This window comes from Pseudonaja textilis, chromosome 2 (genome assembly GCF_049901715.1).
Source record: "Pseudonaja textilis isolate UNSWEBS1 chromosome 2, rPseTex1.2, whole genome shotgun sequence".
Lineage (NCBI taxonomy): Eukaryota > Metazoa > Chordata > Lepidosauria > Squamata > Elapidae > Pseudonaja > Pseudonaja textilis.
The window spans coordinates 160281854-160301486 of record NC_141991.1 but is presented as its reverse complement, the minus strand read 5'-3'; the positions used below and the strand labels follow the sequence as shown (position 1 = coordinate 160301486).

The 19633-nt window shown below is 40.8% G+C and overlaps 1 protein-coding gene across 1 annotated transcript; it reads right to left on the bottom strand.

Annotated features, from left to right (window-relative positions):
• Positions 1 to 1873: 1873 nt before the first annotated feature.
• LOC113444524 (solute carrier family 25 member 36-A-like) lies at positions 1874 to 12319 on the bottom strand. The gene is made up of 7 exons (XM_026713328.2): positions 12068 to 12319; positions 6011 to 6187; positions 5803 to 5880; positions 5502 to 5602; positions 5217 to 5283; positions 3513 to 3796; positions 1874 to 3412 (listed from the first exon to the last, which is right to left on the bottom strand). The coding sequence occupies exons 1-7, from the start codon at positions 12157 to 12159 to the stop codon at positions 3216 to 3218; spliced, it is 996 nt and encodes a 331-aa protein (XP_026569113.1). The 5' UTR covers positions 12160 to 12319; the 3' UTR covers positions 1874 to 3215.
• Between the last annotated feature and the right edge of the window lie 7314 nt (positions 12320 to 19633).

Sequence of the window (19633 nt, the reverse complement as noted above, 5' to 3'; positions counted from 1 at the left end):
TACTCTTGGATTTTGGAGTCTCTTTCTTCAGAAACAAGGAGCTTTGTTGTCTTGCAAATGCTCTTACCTGGTGCAGCAAAAATAGGGCAAAGAGATATACATCAAGTCAGCAGTTTTGTTCATTGTTGACCACTTCAGAAGTCTCCTCCTCATTTATTTGTCAAGCAGAACAGTAGAATGTGCAGAGCTCAAGGCTTTTAGGGAAGCTGGATAAGATGACTTTGGTCAAAGATCTGGTAATCTATAGAAGTGTGTTTTACATGTGTATGTACGCATAGATAGTGTCAATGTATCTATGTCAGAAGTATATAGTTATATATTACGTATAATATATATATATATATATATATATATATATATATATATATATATATATATATATATATATACACATATATATACACACACACACACACCCTTCTAACATGAATGGATGGTGTGTCTCTTCCTCAATCCCATACTCAGTGGAGAGGGTGGTAGTGACATTCCAGCTTCAGAGTTTGGCTGCAAATCCAGTTATTTTTCTGTTTTCTTGAGTCTGGGATGTAATGTAGAGCTGGCCTATCTCAAGTTGTAATAGCAGCTTCCTCTTCACTTTTGAAACATAGGATAACTGTTTCTCAGTATGGTTTTCTGTCTATCCATAGTTCCTTCATAGAGTTCATATATCCTTCTCATTAGGTCTGCTGTTGTACTATCAAGTTTTCCTGAAAATATGACATATCCCAAAAACAAGCCCTAGCCCGATTTTCACATCCGCTTGTATGAGCTGGGGCGCGGTGCAGGTATAAAAATCAAGCTAGGGCAGGGGTGGGAGTGGAGCTGCTCTACATGCCCTGCACCCGCTTATCCTAGGACCGCTGCACCCAGGCCTCCCACACCCCGACACATCGTGTCGTTGCCCATCTTCTGCAGCTGCTAGCAGCCGCTCGCGATACCATGTGACACATTGTGCCAGTGCCACCATTCATGACAGAACATGAGGCTCGTTGCGCTAGTGCCACTGTTTGTTTGCATAATGGCACAATGTACTGCACAGCCTGCTGCAGCAGGTGGTGGTACCAGCACAACGATCAGTGGCATGACAGGTGTCAGGGTGTGAGAGACGTGGCTGTAGTGGTCCTAAGGTAAGTGGGTAAGACTTCCATGGAAAATAAGACTTGGTGCTTGTTTTGGGGTCGAAAATAAGACTGGGTCTTATTTTCAGGGACACATGGTAGCATTCCATCAGTTCCAGGTTCCCTACTCTCATCAAAGTATGGTTTGCTCCAGTAACCCACTTATCATATTGTCCAGGTTCCTCAACATCTGACTTGTTCATCTAGGCAATGTCGGAGCCAACATGACTCTTGTAGTTCATGTCAGTCATATTTTGAAGTTGGCCGCTGAAGTTTTAGAGGGTCTTTATACATGTGGGTATATCTCTAAGCCCTCTGTATCTTTGTTTCTCTCTCTCTCTCTCTCACACACACACACAAAATATAAACTCAACCCAATCTAGAGGGAAAGTCTTAGTACTATAGAAAATTTGCGATATTCAAGTAATTTTTTTTTCTCTTTGCATTTAGTCTCTTAGGGAACAGCATCAACTTCTTGCAGGACCCAAGGATTCAATGGAAAACAAGAGTTTGATAATCCCTGCTCTATGTGTTGCTCCAGAATTGGGTGGTAACTATTAGGAATGAAAGGTTCCTACAGGGAGGACAGTCAAAGTCTCAGGGGAACTCTGGAAGACCTGAACTAAAGAGCTTATTCTAAATGTATGAGAATTGAGAAATCCATGGGATTTTTTTAAAAAAACTTCACAAGTGGAAATTCCTAGGCCAGAGCTTCCTTTTGTGGATGCAACCTGAAATAGTCAAAGGGGAGTCACTCCTTTCCATTTCTCTTTATTAATTTATGATAAATTAATACTAAGAGTTGCAAAATTGTGGTGGGATAAAACCCCCAATCAATCTATCCAATTAGCATACAGCCTGGTTTCATTTCTTAAAATATGTCACAGTGCATATGAACAAACTGCATTTTTATTCAGAACTTTTTTTTGCATTTTTAAAAACCTCAAAGAAACAGAAATCCAAGCACAAGCTTTCAACTGGAGGGCGTGCTAGAGTCCCATTGCAGGATATTCTCTTCACCAACTTTGTACAGCTCTCTCCCACATGGAGAATTCTGAATAATAGCTGCCAACATATTTCTTCTCCACTTGATTTTCTTTTTACCCTCCTGCTAGGGAGGTTAAAATCTACAAACCAATAAATGTAAACAAAGCCTGAGAAGATAAACACAAAGGTATAGTCCATGAACAGCATCATCTCAAGGACCTTGTTTTGCAGTCCTTAATGTCACTGTTTCCTGTGAACATGGAGAAAAACATGAAGTGAGAGGGCATGAATGCCCCACCAACATTTAGAGCAGCCTTCCCCAACCTTTCCAGCTTGGAGGACTGGCAGTCGGGGATGGTTCAGAGCGGTGGGTGAGTGCGAGCGTGCATGACGTGCCATTTGCATGAGTGGCGGGCCTATGACGCTTGTGCAACTGTTGCTTTGAGCATGAGGGCGAGTGTCATCCATGGCGTGCGCACACTCACCTCCTGCTTGCGCAGTCCAGTTCGGAATAGGCTGCGGTCTGCAGCCCAGGGGTTGGGGACCCCTGCCTGGAGAATAAGCAATCTGCTCTTCTGGTAGGCTCAAAAGAGAAACATTGCTGTATCTGTAAAGGTTTTATCGCTGCCCGATACTGAGGGAGAGTTCAATGTTGAGATCCAAATGACTAATCTCCTTCTGATAAAATATCCTAGTCTTCCTTTAAGCTTTTCTTAAAAACTGTTTTCCCACTCAGTTGACCCAGCTCCACGAAGTGTGCAGCATAACAGTTTCAGTGCACTAAACTGCAGGATGGGCATAATGATCACCTAGCCAGTGAGACCTTGCAAGCCTCTGCTAGAGATGTTTTCTTTGAAACATTCCACACCTGTCCAGATTTGCGATCAGTATGGGCTCTTTTGTCCATGCCTTTAAACATCTGATAAAGACAGAGAGCAGCTGAACACGTCTTTCACTTATTAGACCTTCAAAACCACCCATTACAGAAGGTTCCTAACTTTTCAGGCTTTTCTTACAGGATTTATGGAATGGGGAAATTACCCATTTAAGCCATCCTCCCCTTCAAAGCCTTTAACAGCCTTTAAGCCACCTGGCAAGAATAGAAAAGTGTCACATTTTGGTTGCCAAGTGAATCATCAGCTCATAGGTAACCATGACGATTGCAGCATTGGGGATCTGACGAAGGAGATGAGCTGAAAGTCCACGATAAAGAGCCAAGGGGCCTTCTTCTCTGGCCACAAGCTGGAGAGTTTGCACAAAGGAGCGATAACGATATCCCTCCTCGCGTAGCCGTGTCCGAACAACCTCTATGGAAAACAAAACAAAAAAAATGAGAGTAAGGATGAGCTTACTCTTGTTACATTCCGATGGGTTTCAAAGGAGACCATGGAGCTCAGAGCAACTCACCATGTGGATAGGCAATGCACGAAGCACATGCTTTGGAGACAGCCGCTGCTGCCATCAGCCCGCAGAAGTCTTGGCCACTGGGCGATAAGACAACCGATGGAGTCAAGAGGAGCTGGTGTTCCCTGAGCTGCTGCTTCAAAGCCTCGTAAAGCACAAAGTGGATCACTGTTTCAGTGACACCAGCATAGGAGGCAGTAACCCCACGGTAAAAGCCACGCAGGCCTTCTCTGTAGTAGACACGCATGGCACACTGAAGGGCACTGGTGCACCTCTCGTTTCTGCCCCTGGAGGGAAGAAGGAAGGATTTTGCTTCGATTTTGCTTCCATGTTGCTGGCTATGCTTTTTCAATGCTAAAAATGGATATCTCATGCTGCAGCTAAAACTTGAATTCAAAAACCCACTTTCTGGAACCTGTTTAAATCAGACAAATCAAGCCATTTAAAAAAAAACTGTTTTGGAGGATTTTCTTTACTTGGATTTCTATCCCAAATGAATTACTTTTATAAATAACTCAAGGCTAATACTCCTTACTCCTCCTATTTTCTCCACAACAACCCTCTGAGGTGATTTGGGCTGAGTGACTGACCCAAAGTCACCTAGCTGGCTTTCATTGTTAAGGTAGGATTTGAACCCCACAGTTTTCTGGCTTCTAGGCCAGCACCTTAACCACTATACCTGTGATGCCGTACCTATGGCACGTGTGCCAGAAGTGGCACGCAGAGCCATCTCTCTGGGCATGCCCATTGCTCTTTCCGGTTCCGGTGTGTGAATGTGGGCCAGCCAGCTGGTCTTCACGTGTGCATGCATGCCAGGAACCAGAAGACAGGATGGCTGGCGCACATGCGCGTGTCGGAAACCAGAGGCTCAGCTCTTCCAGTTTCCAGTACATGCACGCTCCTGTTTTGGCACTTGATGCCGAAAAGGTTCGCCAACACTGCACTATACCAAACGGGTGTAATTTCTACAGTTTTTACTATTTTACATAATGTAGACCTCAGGCAGCATGGAGGGACTCTGTAAGAACTGAAATTGTAACCATCCAAAGGTATTATGCATATCTTGAGCTTCTGAAATGCCCCAGTATTTATTTGTAACTCTGAGGGAAATTAAAAAAGAAAAAAAGGCTGGAGTTCCTAGAATTCTGAATGTTGTGTTTTAAGCACAGGATAGTCTACAGGTAGTCCTCAATTTAAAAGTTCATTTAGTGACCGTTCAGAGTTACAACAGCACTGAAAAAAAATGACTTATGACAATTTTTCACTGTTGCAATGGACAAGGGATCAAAATTTGGACACTTGGCAACTAATGCATATTTATGATAGTTGCAGCGTCTCGGTGCCGTGATCCCTTTTTGCAACCTTCCTGCAAGCAAAGTCAATGAGGAAGCTAGATTCATTTAACAACCATGTTACTAACTTAACCACTGCAGTGAGTCACTTAACAACTGTGGCAAGAAAGGTTATAAAATGGGGCAAAATTCACTTAAAAGTCTCACTTAGGAACAGAGATTTTGGGTCCAATTGTGGTCATAAGTTAAGGACTACCTATATGAACTCTGATTAGTTGTAAGAGTTGACAAATCTCCCTGTTTTCTTTTACATTTAGTTGGTTGTTTTAAAAGCTGGTTTTCTATGCTGCCTGGAAATGGTCCAAGCAGGTGACTCAAATGGGGTCCTGACAGGTGCATTTCCCACTGCCCTTACCTCCGCTCCAGTTGCATCCTAGTCTTCACTAACCAGATAGGATTGGTCAAAGTGGCAGATGTGATGCCTGCAGGAAGCAGATGAAGAAAAGTCAAAGGGACCAACATAAAACATTGATTATAAAGTTCCTTTTAAGACTTGGACATTATTTCAAAGGGACCTCCCGAGCAAAAAGGTTGAGAAAGGCTGATGTATACTGATGTATATACTGATCATTCACTAAGCTTAAGGCACTTAATAATTAGTGGCAACTCATATTTGCATGCATATTATGCATTAATTTACCTGCACAGGCTGCTGAAATCATGTGAACTTTCTTGGACTCTGGCATAAGCACCGTGTTGAGTCTCTCCTTAGTTCCCGAATATGCAGCAAAATAAATGGCCCTAGAAGTAGAAAGGGGAAATGCATCTCAAAAACTAAGCAAGGTTGAATTTGGATGACAAACCAAGAAAAAAAAATACAAAGGCTGTGGCCATGCATCAAAAGGACCTGAACTCTCTGATGATCTGCCCACAATAAGAAGCTCTGTAAAGTTATGCTTGGATCATCAGAGATGACTACCTGTTCCCTCAATCCATCTTACCTGGAAGGAGCAACTCCAATAAGATTAGGTCCCAGGCCTCGAAACAGGGAGCGAACCCCTTCCTTCTCTAGAATGATTCTGTTCAGAAAGGAGTAGATGAGCACATTACTTTCTGTCCTCTCTTTCAAGGTAGAAGAGAGTTAGACATTCCTGAGAACCTCAGCAAAGTTTCCCCTGTAACGTAGATCTGTTCTCCCACATTGTTCACCTTAGTAGTTCGAGGAAGCCAATCCTGGGGAGTCCTGGGCGGACAAATGTCCCATTCACTCCTTGCAACTGTACTGCAGGTAGGCAAACAGGTCTTGGGGCCAAGGTGGAAGACTGCAGGCGAGTCTTCACCACTTCCAATGGGCAAGTCAAAATGGCTCCTGCGGTTCCACCTAATCTGTGGAAGTAGAGAAAAGAAATGCACAATCAACGCGTTTCACCAATCAAGGGTGAGAGGCAGTCTTTGGCATAGTATTACCCCCACACACACCCAAATTGTCAAAATGGACTTTTGATCGAGCATATATTTAGGGACAAAGTATACCTGCTATCTGTTAAGTTCAGTAGAAAATTTAATCATTCATTGTTTGGTATATTAACCAAAAGAACAATAAACTTCTGTTATCAAAGATAACTTGAGATGAAGATAGAGAAAAAGCATCAAGAATCCCTCATTTTATTCTGACTGCAAGCTCAATTAATGCATCTATATTTAAAACATCTTATTCTTTGAAGAGATCAGACATTTCAGGTAAGAATGATAATCAAAATAAAACTTATTGGAAAAGTAGGAATATGTGTGATTATGTCCACCAGGATTGACACAGCAGCTCTCACCATTTTCATTTCTCTCCTATAATTTTATTTTCTCCGTGGGTTTCTCTGCTATATTACCATGAGTCAGTTTCCAGATTTGCAGTTGATTAACATGCTGACATCTTGGCTCTGTGGTTCCAAGCAGATGCCAAAGGGGGGGAGAAGACCCAAACTTGTGAACTTTGCTCCTAGAAATTGCTCAATGAGCTTTATTTTGCTGCTTGCGTGTCTTGCCACAGCTTGCAGGATTTCTGTTACTGTGCACTTTGGCAACTGTTCTTTACCCCAGTAAATAATCAGTAGTAGTCCAATAAATAATCTTTTTGTTCAATCTTTGGCCCTATGCACTATGGAACTGATGGTATACAGAATGCTTCTTCCTCTTATTTTTTGCACAACAACTCTGTGATGTAGGTTGTAGTAAAAGAGAGACTGGCCCAGCTGTGTTTCATGCCCAAAGTAAAACTAGAATTCACAATCTCAGAGATTCTAGTCCAGCTTCTTAATCATAACACTCAACTTCGTCCTGTGATTTGCTAAGAAAAAAGTCTTACTGACTAGCAACTGGATAGGTTTACATTCATCTGCCTGTGTTTAGAAAAAAAATCAGGTTTAGAAACAACTTTTTGGTGCCTGTTTGTACAACTCTTTTTCTACTTCACTATACCATAATTTGGGCTTCTATAATTGCTGGATATTTCTTAACACTCTAAGACAAAACTTGGTAATTCCAATATCTGTGGCAGTATGGAGAACTCTTGCTGACTCTCTGACCTTCCCCTCTGTAGCCATCTGCCCCACACTAGCAGAAGTATGGCAGGCAGAAAGAAGGAACAGCAGTTACAGGGCCTCCATTTAAGCTGGCCTCTGCAAGCTGGCTCCAGAGAGAAAAGGAAATGGCAAGAAAATGTAGTCACATGGAATAAAATCTGGACTACACATTTTCTTACCATTCCCCTAGTGAGCAAGGAAAGAATGGCCAATCATGGAACCAAAAGTAACAACGCTGGTGTGGTCAGAGGTAAAATAGCCCATTGGACTGAAGGATCTAAAGTCTTTTCAGCAGGAACGGAATGCATGTAGGTGAGATGAAGGTATGATATCCAGGAAGGGGGCAGAGAAAATCTCAGTGAAGGAGGCAAAAGGCAAGAGAGAAAACATGTCCTTCATAACATGAGAAAAGGAAAGCCTGCAGCCATGAGATGGCAAATGAGTTATATTCTTTTTCTAATGTATCTTCTGAGAACATGCATTTCCATAGGCAGAATGAAACAAGGAAGACGAAAGGGCGAAAGGTTCAATAGTAGCATAACACCCGTGGACTGATTGCGATTTCATAAGTACGGAATCTAAAGAGACCCCAAGGGCCCTGCTTTGATCCAAGGACTTTAAGAAGGATTCACTTCACAAGTTTGGTATTGTACGCATCTGTATATATGTAACTAGCAACATGTGAAAAAAGGGGGGGAAATGTAACCTGTCCCATTATTTTTGGTTGCACAAGATTCTACTCTGTGTTTTAATTAACCTAGGATATCAGAAATGATGCTAGCAGGCTCTTTTCTTTCTAATATAGTACCGTAAGACCAACCCCCAAAAAAAACAAAAAAACAAAAACCCTGCAGGCTAATTTCCAGGGTCATCAACAATGAATATTGCATAAGGCCGCAGTTTGGACAGAGATTGCGTCAAGTCCAAAAGATAGCTCTAAGCCAGATAACAGAAAAATCAACTTGAGATCGTGTGGAAAGATGGAGAATGGAGAGGAAAAAAAACCTTTTAAAATTTTGTAATACAGGTAGTCCTCGACTTACAACAGTTCATTTAGTGACTATTCAAAGTTACAATAGCACTGAAAATAGTGACCGTTTCTCACGACTGTTGTAGCATTTCCCCATGGTCACATGATCAAAATTCAGACACTTGGCCACTGACTCATATTTATGACAATTGCAGTGTCCTGGGGTCATGTGATCACCTTTTACAAACTTTCTGACAAGCAGCCAACGGGGAAGCCAAATTCACTTAACAACTGTGTTACTAATTTAACAATTACAGTGGTTCACTTAACTAATGTCGCAAGCAAGCTGGGAAGTTATATTGAGAAATTATAATTAACTATGCAGTACTGAAGGTTTTTTTTTTTCAGATATCAGGCAGTGCAAAGCAGAGAGAGTGGTAGCAAGTGCAGCTTTTCAATAAAAGTATAATCAATTACTAGTGGAGAAATAGATTTGTCCACACATTCTCTTTGCCATTCCTCCCTCTCCAGTGCTGTAGGAAATCATTTCAGCATAAATCATTCTTCCCTTTACAATACACTCAGGTGCCTTCACAGTACAGCTATGCTGTGCTGCTGTCCATACAGCTCAATGTATAGTTGTCAACTTGCTGTCATTTGTTTAGTGACTGTCTGAAGTTACAATAATGCTCTGAAATGTGATTTATGATAGGTCCTTGCACTTACGACCATTGCAGCATTTCTGTGTTCATGTGAACAAAATTCAGGCACTTGGTAACCAACATGTATTTTACACTGGATGCATGGTCCTGTGGTCACGTAATCACTGCTTGCAACCTTCCTAGATGGCTTCTAACCAGCAAAATCAATGGGGGAAATTGGATTTGCTTAATGACCACAGCATTCTTTTAAAAACTACAGCAAAAAGTGTCAAAATCGGATATCACTCACTTAACAACCACCTCACTTAGTGACATAAATTCCCATCCCAATTGTGGTCATAAATCAAAGACTACCTGAATTGCATGACACAAAGGAAAGTGCCATGTAAAACATGTGTTGGGTTAGGCTGAAATGTTCTGTCCAATCCTCTCCCCACAATATTTTGCCAAAGGATAATTTGCCTTTCAATCTAGATGACTGGAAAGAATGTGGGTTTTCTATGTCTCTTGGATATCACCTTGCTATTGCAAGGATTTGTGCAGCCCAAATGTAAAATAAATGTAGCTGCAGAAATGGGATTCCAGAAATAGAGTTTGATATGTGTGTAAAAGGAACTTTAATTGTAAGGCAATGACCAGCTCTTCAAGATAGATCAGACTAGGAAACCAGTCATATGCAGGCCAATATTAATTTTATTTGGAAAGAGAGTAGAAACAGTAGCGCAGGATTACAGACACCATGGTAACAGTTTCTATGGTACTAGACAGAGTAATTTCTATAGCAGAAAAATATTATTTGTATTTAGAGGATTCTTTGCTGAAAAATGCTGAAATACTGTTATTCAGATTCTTCCTATCCATCCCTCCTCTTTCCTCTGCTCAAATGAATACGCTATCAAGGAGTTTATATTTATGTTTGGTTTTCACTGATAAAACTTGGTAATTATCTTTGAGGATCAAATCTTTTCAGTCCTCATGGGATGTTATCCCCAAAATAGCAGAAATATTAGACCTGGGCAGACCACGGGCTACATTTGGCCTGTGGAGGTGGGTGGCAGAAGAAGGGGGCAGGTATCGTGGGTGGGTGGGACAGTGGAACATCAGCGTGGCAGCCCTTCACAACGGCCCCAGTTTCTCATGTGGCCCCTTGGGAAAATTAATTGCTGACCCTTGACAAATATGGTGGGTCAGAAGAGCAGATGGCTTGAAAACTGGAACAGCATGATTCACCACTACAAATTTTCCAGCAGTCATACTGGGAACTCATGCTGCAAAAAATGGCAATTAATATTCCTTCTACTAAGCCATGTGGGGGCTTCAACTCCCAGAATTCTGGGAATAGATTCCACAAAGTTGTTCAAATTGAAAACCACTGGTCTAGAGGGAACAATAATAGCATTTTTCTAATCTGCAGGCATAGATGCAATCTCCACACATATATTAAACATGTCAGATAGCCATCCACAAATTACCCCATATTTTAACATCTCTCCGAATATGCATCCAGCCCTCTTTTTTAGCATTTTTCAGCATTCAGAACTTACTTTTCATTGTTTATTGCTCTAAGATAGATGGGTCTTCAAACTTGACAGCTTTAAGACTTGTGGACTTCAACTCCCAGAATTCCTCCTCCAGTCATGTTAGCTCAGGAATTCTGGGAGTTGAAGTCCTCAAGTCTGAAACTTGCCAAGTTTGAAGATCCTTGCTCTAAGCAATGCTGCAAAAACGAAAGGAACCAGTTGCATTGACCTGATACCCTTCCTTCTTTCTAGTTCCTATGCCTGCTGTCTCCGAAGACATTAGCATTTTAGAGTATTCATATGCTCTAGAAGAGCTTTTCTTGAGCTTCAGAGCAATTCCCAGCATTTTTAAATCTCTAAATAAAACACAACAGTTCTGAAGAACTGCCAGAGCTACATACGATAGAACACTGTTCAACTATTTACAAAGTGTACAGTACTATTACTGTTAATCTTCTCATCACTCCTTATCACCCATCCCCTCCCACTTGTGATTGTAGGACTGTAACTTTGTTGCTTGTATCCTTACAATTTATATTGACTGTTTCCTAGTGTGATTTGACTGTTGATTGTACCCTATGACTATCATTTAAGTGTTGTACGTTATGATTCTTGATTCTTATTGAATGTACCTTTTCTTTATGTATATACTGAGAGTATTTACACCAAGACAAATTCCTTGTGTGTCCACAATCACACTTGGCCAATAAAGTATTCTATATTCTATTCTAACAGCCCATCGGCAAAGAATAGGTTAACGCGGGAGAATCGCGGAAGGCATAGGGGAGGCGTACACTGATTTCATAGCCAATCTTGTCTAGATCTGTCTAATCACACCTACATCACTGGTCTAGTTTTAAACCTTCTCTAAGTTGGGCAAAATAAATTTATTTCCTATTGATTTCACAGTTGTGGGCACTTGAAAACCTGCCCACGTGTTCACAGTCTATCCGGTCTCTTTCTCCAAGCGCGGCAAGGGGAGCAGGATGAAAAAGGATAACCTTGGCTAAAAAAAAAAAAACTTTTGGAAGATTTCCTACCAGCGGCATTTATTTCGACTTGAGTAGGGGAGAACGAAAACTCTGGAGTCTTTCAGAGTCGCTGCCGGCTCATTTTAACTCTCATGCCACCAACGGAGAAGCTGGTGTGTAACAAATCCTAAGTCAGCTATAACGAAAGCTGAGCAGCAATGCAGATGAGAAAGCAACTGATCCGGAACCTATCTGCACACTGTCCAAGGAACGAGAGACCTCCAGCATAATCTGCCGAAAGTTCGTGCAAAAGTTATACGTCGGCACACAGCCCCAGCCAAATTTGAGCAACAACAGTGGTGTTGAGAACTCCCGCCATGCTTAGTAAGAGATGCCCAGGACTGCGAGGGTCACCTAGCTGGCAAGCACGTGCTCTGGCTTCGTCCGAACACGCTGCCCTTGCCAGCCAAGCCGTCTGCGCTGCGCTGCGCTGCAGCAAATGCTGCTGGGCCCCACACGCAGGATCCCCGCGACGGGTCGTGTTCAGACGCCCGTAGACTTACTCACCCGCCGGCCACGAGATGCAGAGTCGTGCTGTGGCGGGCCATCCCTCTCGCCTCGCGCCTGTGTGCCCGGCTGGGCTCCCGCCGAAGGCTCATTCCGTCCACTCCTCTCTCTTCGGCACGGCTGAAGAGCCTGGATTCCAATGCAGGCTTCTTCTTTTTTTGCGCTCCACAAGGCCCGGCTCCTATGTGGGGCCACTGCACCCTGCAGGAGCCCCCGTCCGACGCTGCCGGTAATGCAGACTTTCTCGCGTGTGGGCCGGTAGGGCGGGCCGAGGGAGTGTCACAAAGTCCCTCCTTGTCCCGGCTGACGCAGGGCCGGCGCCTCCTTCTCTGCGCAAATCGGAGTTCTGGGCGAGCTTTCAACTTTTTGGCTCCGCTGCCTCTGGGCAACTTCTATATTCAATCAGAATAGAGCTGGAGGGACTTTGGAGGTCTTCCAGTCCAGCCACCTGCTCAAGCTGGAGACCTTACACCCATTTCAAACAAATGCCAGTCCAGTCTCTTCTTTTAACATCCAATGATGAAGCACCCACAACTTCTGAAGGCAAGCGGTTCCATTGGTTGGTTGTTCTCACTGTCAGAACATTTCTCTTTAATTTCAGGTTGCTTCTTTCTTGATTAGTTTCCATCCATTCTTGTCCTGCCCTCTGGTGCTTTGGAAAATAAGACACACACCCCTTTTTTTGTGGCAACCTTTCAGGATTCCACTAGCCACAGTAATGAGAGGTGAAAAGCACTGGGGGGAGGAGGACCGCGACTCAGGCCTGCTTGGAATGCCACTAATGGCCAGAAATTGCCCCCCCGTAATTCAAGGCAAATAAAATGGAAGTTGTCGGTGCTTAGTTGCACATAATCTAAAAATGCTATTGCATCATTAATTTATTTCGTATGGAGTAGCAAAATGCAATGTATTTTGGGGTGCAATATAACTAGCCTCGTCGTGGTGCATTCTGGCTCTCAAGGATTTCCCAGCAAGACGAAGTTGCATGAACAGCGAACATAAAAAAAATGGCTGCACTACTACAGCAAGGCTGCCCCTGAGGATAGGAAGCGGTCGAGGTGGCCCCTCTCCCCCCCCCCCCGATTAAATGGTACGGTCCGGCTGGCTCGTCCGAAGAAACGATTTGAAGCCGGCTTTTTTGTGCGTGATTGTGATTGGCAGCTGTTGTCCAGAGACAGCAGCTCCGCCTCTTGATTGCAACATACGTTTGCACAAACTGCTTTACGGCGGCTGAACTCAAGCTCATGGGGTCTGTTTTTTATGTCGCTGAGCTGAAATATACCGTAGTTCAGTAGGGATTTTAACAGGTCTCTTACCTGTTTGACGTAAAGGGGACGAGTGTAGTATTAGATTATACCTTTAATGTAAAATCCGTAAAGATGGTTTAAGGGATAGGATGGGATTTTTATTTGTTTTGGAGAGGAGAGGAAAGGCCAAGGAGTCAGGAGTTTTCAGTCCAGTGTTTTATATAGTTTATATATTGTGGTTTTCAGTTTTATGGTTGGGAGGCAAGGAGAGGGGTAAGATTTCAACTGGGTTTGAGGTAGAATTTCGGGAGGATCGTATAGCTGTATTATGGAACATCTAATTGTTTGGTGCATGTGTCCACTCTGCAAAATTTGAACATGTGCTCTCAAAATTTGTAAACAAGAATTAGAAAGCCTAAATGAAGACGTTTTATTGACTCAGTTGTTTGTGAAAGACAGACCCTCTCTGTGCACTTTCAAAGTACTTCCCAAAACAGGGAGCTGCCTAACGCTAGCTGAAGTGATGTTAACAGTTCAAAGTAGTAATTGCTATTTATTTTATATCCACAGTTTGTACCACAAAGGCTGACTTTATTCCATTCATTATTCAACTGTTAATGAGAATAATTTAATAAAAGTGCACATTTAATAATGTTTACAATATTAACTTTAAAATGTCTGCAGAGACTGGTTAATGTGGCTAAGCTTCCCTTCCCAAGATTTGTGGGCTAACGTTAGGCCTAAATAATTGGGCTGAGGGTGAGAGACGTGGTTGCCTTCTGGATTAAAGCTGAGTTTATAAGCAGTATCGCAGATGTGGAAAACTACATACCTGATCTGGGAAGCAGCTCCCCATTCTCCTACCATGCAGAGAGTTTGGAGGGGACTCCTTGCCAAGAGCTAAAAGCTGTATGTTACTCTGTGAACAGTCAGAAGTCCTTTTCATCCAGTCCTTTGGTTCCTCCCCTCTGCTTTCAAAAAGTCAAAATTACAAAAAGTAGGAAGGAGATATAAGTTGAGATAGATGTCTTCTTTATGGAGATGGCTTGTAACAAAATACTCTCAAGTTGTGTATTCATACCATAAGGAAACTGCCTCTTCTAGCAGGAGTTAAAAGGGGGAGGAGTTAGAAGCCAGTTCCAAATGATAGCAAAATATTTTGCACCTAAATTGCTTAAGCAAGATGTGATGTTACTATTTTGGAATTGCACCTACCGGTATATGTTCTGAAACACTTGAAATGTTGATCAAATCTAAACTTGTTTAATAGTTGTTTGTGGCTGGTTGTCTTTGTTTAGACCAAACAGGTATAAATGTTAAAACTTTGACTTAGTGACTTCCTAGGGGAATCTCCAAAATAATGACAAATGACCTCTGCATTCTCAAAACGCAGGGCCATTATGAAAAAGTGAGACTTTTGCTTTGAAGATTATAATACAGTTCTTGAGATGTGAAGAAAAGGGATGCAAATAGAAAATAAGAAGGAATATGATTGTAATTAACTGTGCCACATGTATTTTGAATGTTATTCTATCCTACACATATTGTAGGACAGAATAGCATTCAAAATGCAGTTGCCATTTTACCATTTAAAACTAAAGCTCTTAGTGAGTAAATTTATATTTCCACATATATTGTTCATATTTAAGTTTTGTGACACTGCAGTTTAATATATAAGGTGGGTTGAAACAAGGCAATATGAAATTTCTCTCACCTCTTTCAGTGGAAAGGATTCTTTATGTATTTGAAGGACTAAGAATTATTTTAAATCACAATAATATCAGTTATATTTTGAAGCATAAGCCATAATTTGGTCATGGAAAGCTCAATATGTTTAATAAAATACTTCTGATGGTGTGAAAAACAAGTAACTTTTTACTAACAGTAGATTATCAACTAAGGTATAAACTTGCCAGGAGAAAAAAAGTTTTATTGCACAAAGAAAAAAAAGATGTTGATTTGTTTCAAACCTTTTATGGAAGACGTTAAAAGAGTTTTTATGGATATATGTTTATCTCATGTATATTTTTGGAAAACAAATGAATAAGCCAAGTTTCTCACAGTGCAAAATGATGAACGTTCTTGGCCTGAGGTTAAAAAGATTAATACAACTAAAAATATGGATAGGCTGAAACATGTCTCTAGTCCTTTGATGCAGTAATTTTAGCATGTGTTTGTGTTAAAAAGGCTGAGATATAAAACTGAAGAGAAAGGGGTCCAACTGTTTAATCATTTCAGTGAAAGTTATATTTCAGTTGCTAATCTCCTGGAACATCAGGTCCAGCACAAAGACTCTACTATCAAAAACAATATGTGATCCTAGAACTAATCCAAATGGCACAGAATTTTTTTTAAAATTTAATATTCATCTGGCATGATTACTTTTTTTTTTGACAAAGTGAAAAAAGCCCTCAAATTTTGAAGTATGCATTCTGTAGTGAAAAATAATTACCATATGTTTAAAGAGCAAGTAAGCTACTGTTGGGTATGACAACAGTTTAATTATACAAGTATATTAAATGAACGTAAAAGCAACAGTTGAATGTCTATTTGTATCAGACTTTCAAGGTCACTCATGTCAAGAAAATGATACCGCAAGTTATATTGGAATTTCTTCCATGATCTGGCCCACAAATCTGTGAACCCAAAGCCTAATATAGCAAATGCATGGCAAAGTTTACTACTCTAATATTTCTGTGGATACTCATCTTTCTGTTTCCTCTTGATACTCATGTTTAAGAGTAGGGAAAACAGGCTTGGAAAAACAGGCTTGGAAAACATTTTTAAAAAGAAGAAGGATTCAGAATTTTAAATATAAAATTGAAGCCAGAAATTATTTTCTTAGAGTTGATAGATAAAAACTTAGGGAAAAAGTAGGAAATTTATTGTTATATACATTGACCACTGAGAGAATCCTATCTGCACAAAAATGGAAATATGTCAATTCCCACAGTGGAAGAATGAATAAAAAAAGTAATAGAGTTGGCAGAAGTGTCTAAATTAACTGTTTTAATTAAACAAAAGATCATATCCAGTTTGTTTCCACTTGGAAACTGCTTCTGAACTTTAACAACAAAAATTGAAACTTTGATTTTAGATTTTGGTCATTAGATTAACCGTGTTATAGAAATGGCTAATACTAAATATGGAAAGCAAAAAGTTGTGATTGCAACTGAACTTCCTCTCTCATGCACTGAAAAAAGTTGGAAGACATTGAGGGTTTTTTTTAACCTTGCCTCCTTTCCTTTCACTTTTCTCTATTCCCTTATGATCTTTTAAAAAATGTGTATTTTATATTCTAATGAACGTTAATAAAACTCAAGAAAAAGAAAAAAAGCATGGAAAATGACATGGCTGTATTTGTGAAGTTATCAGGAGTCCAATGTGAAAATGTTCCCTTTGGTACATGTAGTCTACAACCTACTACTGTAATTGAGCCCAGAATTAGTCGTATGTCTTGGTGGTAATTAAGTGGGTCACACGTGATTGTATGGCCCTTTTTGTACTGGTCATTAAGCAAACCCATTTTCTTCAATGGAGTCCCCCCCAGAAATTAGTAAAAAATGCCAAAAAATTGTTGTCATGTGATTGTAGCACATTGTAACAGTCGTAAATGCCAGCCAGTTGGTAAGCGTCCAGAATACAGGGGGACTGTGGCCATCAGAACTCTGGGACCAGGTTGTAAGTAGCTTTGGTGTGACTCCATGGTAATTTTGAATGGTCACTAAGTGAGGACTACTTGTAATTAGTCTTTATATTATGGCCTACCAAAAGCCTATATGCATATGAAATTTCATCAGAATGCATAAAAGACATTAATATGTTATTAAACTAATAAAATGGTAGGGAAATCTGACATTCTCAAGGCATGCATTATAAAGCAGCTTAAGATAACTAGCTGATTAAGACTCTAATGAGGTTAGACTGCTGGGCACTTCAATGGATTTAGGCAACCAGAACTCTGATGGGTTGATACTAAGCAAACTACTTCAGTTGTGATGATAAATTCTTTTCAAATGTTCATGTGCAAAGCAGGTAGAACAATGCAAGCCTGCAGGGAACTAAGGAAAAAAATTGTCCTAAGCTGGCTGGAGAATTCTGGGAGTTGAAGTCCACAAATCTTAAAGTTGCCAAGTTTGGAGACCTCTGTCCTAAAGGGACAAGTCTTTCTGAGATCTTTAGCATTGGAAGGCTTTAGCACATGTTCTTCATTGGTTTCAGCAGGTCAATATAGATGGTCCTTGACATGTAACCATTCATTTAGTGACTGTTCAAAGTTACAAAGGCACTGAACCAAGTGACTTTTGACTATTTTTCACATTTAATGATCATTGCAGCATCCACATTGTTACATGATCAAAATTCAGATGCTTGGCAGCTGGTTCATATTTATGACAGTTGCAGTGTCCTGGAGTCATGTGATCACCTGTAGCTCAGAGTTGAAAAGAGGACCCCCTCATTTCAACTCTGAGCTACAAATATTCTTTTTTATTGGGATCCCCTTTTGAGACCTTCTGACAAGCAAAGTCAGTGGGGAAACCAGATTCATTTAACAACCATGCTATAAACTTCCATGATTCACTTAACAACTGTGGCATGAAAAATCATAAAATGGGCCAAACTCACTTAACTCTCTCTCTTAATAACACAAATGTTCCGGTCAGTTGTGGTCGTAAATTGAGGACTACCTGTAAGGGCTACTGGGAATAAACAGCAGGAACAGAGAAGGTCTTAAGGGGCCAAGGTCACCCTCACTGGGCCAAGAGCAGATCCCAACTGCTAGAGGGAGGGTGCAGAGATTAAAGGAACATCATAGAAAGGGATTTTCCATGGGATCAATAGAATCTTCCAGGGGACAAGATCAGTGTTTTCATAATTTAGAAGACCACTTTTTTGATCATAAGTAGTATAAGATTAAAATGCAGATTATCATTAATAGTAAACAGGCATAAAGGTATAATCCACAAGAAAAGAATGCCAATTTAAAATTGCAGAAAGGAGAAGATAATCCCTTCTTGCTATTTCTCCTCTTATACATTTGTAGGAAGTTAGCGCCCACTCCTCTCCTAGAAAATTGAAATAGCCTAGGAAATATTAAAAAGGCAGAATATTTCCCTTAAAAAGAGTAGAAACTCAGAAGCAGAAACTCCCTTCAGAAGCAGAAGCTCACCCCTACCTTTGTTAATGGGTGGGCCATTAAGGCGTGGGCCATAATACTTTACATAACAAAGGTCTGCAGGTAAAGCTATAGCAATTGCCAAAAGCCCTTTTAAGGGCATAATCACCCAGCAAGGCTAGACCATGCCTGGAACTCAGGACAGCCTACAGAGTTGCCCCTGGGAGTCTACAGTTAGAATACAAGCTCCAATTCAAATCCCAACAGAGAGTATAAAACCCAGGCACTCTCAGCAACTCAGTCCTTTCTCTTCTCACCTTGAAGCATGTGATCATCATCCTTCTGGAGCTCCAGGCCATGTGGTCCTGTCTACCATTAAACCTTCCAAGCAGCCTCCATGTTTCCAGTGTCTTTTTCCCCACTTGGAACTGAACCCAGAAGGATATTTCAACACAATAAAGATAGGCCACGCAATTCCGGTCAAATTGTGCTACTCCTCAAGTTTTCTTCTTTTTGAATCTACAGATAAGAGTTATTGCCTAAAGAACTGCAAAACAGGCCATTCTTTGTAAAACTGTAACAAAAAGATTTTCTACCTGCATTAGAACTAAACAGCCTTTTATTTCCCTGCACCATAATGTGTTTTTTATTAAAAATGTTTATATATTTCATTTTAGATATTTTTCTGCCATTCAGTAAGATGTTCTTAAATATATTCCACTGAGGCAAAGGGTAAATCTGCCATTTTGGGGTAGTTTTCATTTTCCAGAAGTGATTATTCTGGAACAGAAAGCGGTTTGTGGCATCCTGGGTCTCTAATATTCATCTCCATAATGGATGTAGATAACTTACTGTATTTATTGAGCCTTCAAACCCAAGACAAACCTATCAGTATTTCAATCCTCCACAAATCTCTATAGCAGACTTCAAAGTGACTGCTTTGGGAAAGTGGGACTTTAATAGTACAACTGAACTTGAAATGTCGAGCTCACATCAGAGTTTTCAGTCAATCTCAGAAGGTCTCAACAAATGTGGGTGTTTAACACATTAACAATTGTTAATTGATAATTACTTTCAATTGTCTCAGATATAACTCCCATCTGCATAACCACCCTTTCTTTTCTACCCCCCTTCTCCCCTCCCACTTCTCCCAGTTTAAATCCTATATCAGCCTTGCCATTCCTACGCAGCTTACTTACAGCT

Excerpts from the sequence above, each read along its gene's own strand:
- LOC113444524 (XM_026713328.2), bottom strand. The coding sequence starts at position 12,159 with ATGAGCCTTCGGCGGGAGCCCAGCCGGGCACACAGGCGCGAGGCGAGA. Across the intron at positions 5,284-5,501 it reads GATTTCAGCAGCCTGTGCAG|GCATCACATCTGCCACTTTG; the intron begins GTAAATTAATGC and ends TGCTTCCTGCAG. Across the intron at positions 3,797-5,216 it reads AGGATGCAACTGGAGCGGAG|GGGCAGAAACGAGAGGTGCA; the intron begins GTAAGGGCAGTG and ends TCTTCCCTCCAG.